The sequence below is a fragment of the Nicotiana sylvestris genome, chromosome 6 (assembly GCF_000393655.2).
Source record: "Nicotiana sylvestris chromosome 6, ASM39365v2, whole genome shotgun sequence".
NCBI lineage: Eukaryota > Viridiplantae > Streptophyta > Magnoliopsida > Solanales > Solanaceae > Nicotiana > Nicotiana sylvestris.
The window spans coordinates 165,703,375-165,708,937 of NC_091062.1; the positions used below are offsets into that span (position 1 = coordinate 165,703,375).

Consider the following 5,563-nt stretch of genomic DNA (forward strand, 5'->3'; position numbering starts at 1 on the left):
ACAATATGTCGCTATAGTAACCAAAAATATCGCAACGCATAAGGCTAGCTGTTATAAAGAGATTTGACTGTATATAGTTAAAATGAAGTTTAATTCTTCTAAATTTTTCTGTCATTACTTCCGTACTTATTCTGTTACTTCCAAATTCTACGCAGCCTCACTTTAATAATTATTTCCCTTTCTAATATTCTAGTGTCTAGACCTAAAGACAATGTGATGCATGTAAAAAAGGCAGTCCAATGCATTAAAGTAAATGTACTAAACAACAAAGTAGTGTATAGTAATTTTCATAACATTAGTCAACGAAGACTAGTTTTATAGTTCTATGAGACAGCAAATAAAAGAATATTGAAAATAAATTGAAATTATAAAAAAGGACAAAAAAGAACAGAAAAGGCAATGCCTCTCCATTTTAACAACATGTCCAAGTTTTTTTCACTTCAAGAAGAAAAAAGAATAAAGAACAAAGGTTTGTGTCCTCAAAATGGAACCAAAAGAAAAAAAGCAAGTCGAAGAGTAAAAGAAAAGAAGAAACTTTTGAAGAAAGAAATGTATGATGAATATATTTCATAATTTGTTTTTATGTTTTCTTTTACTTTTTTTTTTCTTTTCATATTTTCACTTTTACTCCATTTAAGTTGGTATCCATGGGCCTGGGCTGCAAAGAACGTGGGCCAAAAATTGGGCTCCCTAACACAGAAAGACCTCAACGCTTGAGGTTCTAATGGAGAGACAGAGTGGACAAGCTTGAAGCGCAGCGTCACAATCTGTACAAACACACAAATGCCGACACGGCAAAAGCACCACCGACGCAACTCGCTTCCGGCAAGCCTTGCAACTCGGTCCGGTTGACTCAACGACTCGGTCCAGGTCAACGTAGACCGACTCAGCATCTTCCGCTTCGCCGCCGTCACTCTCCGGGAGGTGCGCATTGCACCCTCCGGCGCCGTTATTGATCATCGCCTGCTGTAGCTGTGCCTGCAGCGTGGCCGCTGTGAATTCCTCCGCTCTCGCCCTTGCCTGCCACGCCTGCGCCTCCGCACTTAGCTGCGCTGCACGCGCCTCTAACTCCGCGTTGCGCCGAACCGCTTTCTCCACCTCGGCTTCCTTCTCCTTAAGTTGGCGTGCCATCGTTTCCTCGACGGTCCCAAGCAGCGCACGATAGTGTGTACGCCTTTTCTCCTCTAATGTCCGCCTCAATTGTTCTCTCTGCAAAATCCAACTAAATCTAGTTATTCATTGCAATTCAGCAAATGCAATAAGTAATCTTAAAAAGAATAGGAGTATTACATTTGAAAAATACCTGAACATGGAGGATATGTTCAATTTCATCGCGCTGCTGTTTGATAATTGTGGAAAAGTCTTCTGTTAGTATTGAATAGAAGGCTGATGATTGTGAAGATTGAGGAGAACGAGAATGATGTTTTTGTTGATGCTGATGTTGTTGTAGCTGTTGGCCGGAAGCTAAACGGAGGCCGGTTGAGACAACATTTGGTTGATGCGTATGGAGCTGAGTTAAGTCAATGAGCTGCTGCTGCGGCTGAGATTGCATTGATGAGATTAATGGATTCATTGCTGCTGCAGTTGTACTAGTGGTGTTGGTGGTAATTTCTCTTCTTCTTTTACACGAATGATTGGAGCCAGCTGCTATAGCCAAAACAGTAATAAGGTTAATTATTCTCTATTCCTATTGAAGTTTTTTGGTACTGCTTATTAAGAAATGATAAACAAAACTATTCAATCAATCAACTAATTAAATATAGAGCTCCTTTTTTTTAACCTCTTGGATTGAATAGCATTTGTGTGTGATCAAGAATTGATGCTCCACCAGGTTGAGGTTGCGACGAGTATTCATCATTGCTGAGTGGATTCTTTCGTTCTTGTACACTTATGCAACGAAGAGAATGAAAATCCCATTAAGGAACTAGTAAGTAATAAATAAAATGATGAAAAAAATCAGAGGTAAAGGGGAGCGAGAGTTCTTTGATTGGGAAGTGTGTAGAATGCAGCAGACCTGTTTAAAAGGAGAACATTTGATGGATATTGAGCTTGAACGGCCATGGCAAGAATGAAGGTTATATTGATTGAAACAGAAAGGTAAATATATAGAGAAAAGGGTGTCAAGTTGAAGATATGCAAACAAGAATTGTGATGGCAATGAAGAGAGATTGTGATTTGGCTCTTAATTGTTAAAGAGAGTGGTGAGAAAGGGAAGGCCTAATTAAGGCTAACACATGAACAGCATGAATCAGGAGAAGAAGATGCCCCAAACTATGGAGGGCTATATAACCAAACCAAAGGAAATATCAAGAAAATGAAAAGAATGAGACAAGTGTTGTATTTAAGGAAAAGAAAGAAACGCTTGATTCTTGAGAGAGAGATAAGAGGGGGCTTCGGAGTTTAAAGAGAAGAAATTGCGGAGTTGAATGAGTTTTTTTTTTTTTTTTAATGTCTGAGAAGAAGAAGCCACCAACATGACCATTACTGACCCACACTTTGTTTCCACCTAAGAAACTTTTACTTTGTTGGGTTTCTTTTTTACTTGCTTGCTTCGCCTGCCTTGATTGCTATGCTATATGCTTTTTTCAAAGCATATGGGAGAGAGAGAAATAGAAGGAGATGCGATCAAATCGAATCAGTCCAAAGAGAGACAGAGGGAGAGAGAGGCAGGCCTCTTATTCTGGTTCCTTGTTTCCTTGCTCTTCTCTTCTTTCGCGTGGGCTTTGGCTTTTCGTTAAAGATGGAGGGACTCTCTCGTGTTTCTCATCTATCTCCTCCTATTTCTAATACATTACTCCGCAAGATTTATAGTACTAGTATTTTCGCATCATCCATACAAATATACCTACCGAAGGGTGAATACTTACCCGTACAAAATGTTCATTTCAAACTAGTTAAAATTAAAGTTAGCATACATATCATGTGACTATGATTAAACGATAAATGTATGTATTCAAACAATTATTTTGTATTCGTTGATTTGCTATAAAATTGAGTATGATAAGTTTATGCTCCTACCGGAATATTAGTTACAATCACTACTGCTTTATAACATTGGACGGACACCCTCATCATTTGTACAGAAAAAATTTAGATTTTAAGTAGGTATGGGGTGCATCACTCACAACTTATGACGGTAGATACGAACTTTGTATAAGTGTGTGTATATATATATACAAGTCAAGAGTAAGATGGTACAATCACGAACCGTGCCAATAATACATATGTCCATATAGTAATATGGACGGAAAGAGAGTCAATGAGGTGATGTGCGGTGCATTGTTGGGCGCGGAGAAGGTTAGCTGCTGTCGATTTGTTTGTGTATGGGGCGTGGTCCATGCTCGCCAGCTTTCTCTAACCTCCTTTTTGGGGAGAATCTAGTAATTTTTGTTCTGATCCTATATATTATTATTATTATTTATTAACTTGAAATCACCGAAACCCCTAAACTTGAACTCCTGAATTTGCATATGTTCCTCTCTCAGCTAAATTACACAAAAGGAGCAATTATTATAGAAAACTAAGTCTTCGATCTAGGTAATATAAAAGAAATGTCTACAATCTTGGAATATGGTGGCATTATTTAGACCAAAAGACAACTTGCCCCTTTACATAGAGAAAGGGGATTGGTTTCACTTCCATTAGTAATTAGTTTTGACGTGGGTGAAGGAGGTAGGGGTGACAATTTGAGCTTAAGCCCATCTAACTCATTCAACCCGCACAGAGATTAATGTGTTGAGTTATATAATTTTATTTTATAACCCATTCTGACTCATTAAGCAGCCCAATTACAACCCATGAAACTCACTCAAAACAAAAAGTATCTCAACCCAACCTATATAGAAATTTATTTAGTTACCCCAATTTTACTTTTTTTGTATTTTTAATTTTATTTTCTTTTGTTTTTCTGCACCATCTATCCCCCTGCCCCCCTCCCAAAACCCCCTTCCCCTCAAAAAAATTAGTATTTTAAATTTTCTGTTTTTTTTTCCTGCACCACCCCCCCCCGGCAAAACCCCCTCTCAAAAAAAAATTTACTTTTTTTTTTGTATTTTCAATTTTCTGTTTTTTTGTTTTTCTGCACCATCTATCCCCCTGCCCCCCTCCCAAAACCCCCTTTCCCTCAAAAAAATTTTTTACTTTTTTTTAGTATTTTTAATTTTCTGCGCCACCTACCCTCTCCCTAACCCCCCCTCCCCGCGCAAAACTCCTAAAAAAATTTACTTTTTTTTGTATTTTCAATTTTCTGTTTTTTTCTGCACCATCCCTCCCGCAAAATCTCCCCTCCCCTCAAAAAAAAATTTACTTTTTTTTTGTATTTCCAAAAATTTGTATTTTTAATTTTCTGTTTTTTTCTATTACTTTTTTTTTTAATTTTCTGTTTCTATTTTTTTCGTTTTTCTGCATCACCCAGCCCACTCCAACCCCCTCTCCCCCCCCCCAAAAAAAAATAAAAAATTCAACTTACACATTTTAAGGTAAAAGGCTTTTTTTTTATGCAAGATGAGCATGGTTCTAAAATATTGGTCAAGTTGGGCGGGTTGGGTCATGATCCATTGTTTAGCTCATCTTGACCCAACGCATCTTAACCCAAGTACACTTTGGACTAAGTTGAGCAATGACCCATTTATTGGCCTAACCATCTTGACCCGCCCAAATTCAGTCCAACTCATCTATTTGCCACCCCTAGACGGAGGATCCATGGCCTAAAGCAAGATGCTTCCTATCTAGCTGTGAACCCTATGTCACCCTCATCGTGATAAAGTTTCGTTCCATTTTCTCTTCGTTTCTAGTCATTATTTGCAGAAGCGGATCCAAGATTTATGTTTATGGGTTCCTACAACGGCTTCGAGTAAATTTCCAATAGTAACCGAGTTCATATTTAAAATATTTGTAGATATTTAATGAATTTTTAGAACACATTTACACTGTTTGGACAAAAGCTACTGGGTTCACGAGAACCCGTATATGACATGCTAGATCCGCCCCTGATTATTTGCCTAGTGGGTCCCTTCAATATTATGATTCTGATATTTGGATATTGCTATTTGAGCGTAATGAACTCCATTACCAACATGATATTATAGACCTTGTTTGGCTATTTGTTATATAAATGACATTGGATGGATGAGATTTGCCCACTTCATAAATTAAGTAGTTACTAGTATTTATTTTTCTTAAAAATTATGTGGGAAAGTGATATACAAGTTTAAAAATTCAAATTCAAAAATAAGAAGATACCCCCCTCAAAAAAAAATCAGGGTTATTTGCTCTAGGGAAACTAATGTAATTTACTTGGTTTTCAAGATTTAAGCACTTGAACAACTAAATTCAGCACAAGATGAGATAGGCATACTTCCGACCTAATTGCGCGGTTGTTGGTTGAGTTTGCTTCTCCTTCTCTAGAAGTTAATGTTGGGTCAAACGTTTCTTCCCATGAATATGTCAAATTATGACTCATCTTTTATTAATTATTTATGAGCGAAAACAAGAAGGAGAATTACAATTTTTAACCGTTTCATTTGGAAGCAAATCCTCCTACGTGGCCTGGCTCCATTTCTGC

At 37.6% G+C, this 5,563-nt stretch overlaps 1 protein-coding gene across 2 annotated transcripts; it reads right to left on the minus strand.

The window, feature by feature from the left end:
* Window positions 1-278: 278 nt before the first annotated feature.
* Window positions 279-2,371, minus strand: LOC104237226 (BOI-related E3 ubiquitin-protein ligase 1-like). 2 transcript variants are annotated; one of them, XM_009791423.2, is made up of 4 exons: window positions 2,015-2,371; window positions 1,781-1,887; window positions 1,304-1,644; window positions 279-1,209 (listed from the first exon to the last, which is right to left on the minus strand). In XM_009791423.2, exons 1-4 carry the CDS (start codon window positions 2,059-2,061, stop codon window positions 691-693), a joined length of 1,014 nt encoding a protein of 337 aa, XP_009789725.1. In that variant the 5' UTR covers window positions 2,062-2,371; the 3' UTR covers window positions 279-690. The 2 variants fall into 2 exon arrangements, with proteins under 2 accessions (XP_009789725.1, XP_009789661.1); XM_009791359.2 differs by having other exon boundaries at window positions 1,304-1,647; window positions 2,015-2,337.
* Between the last annotated feature and the right edge of the window lie 3,192 nt (window positions 2,372-5,563).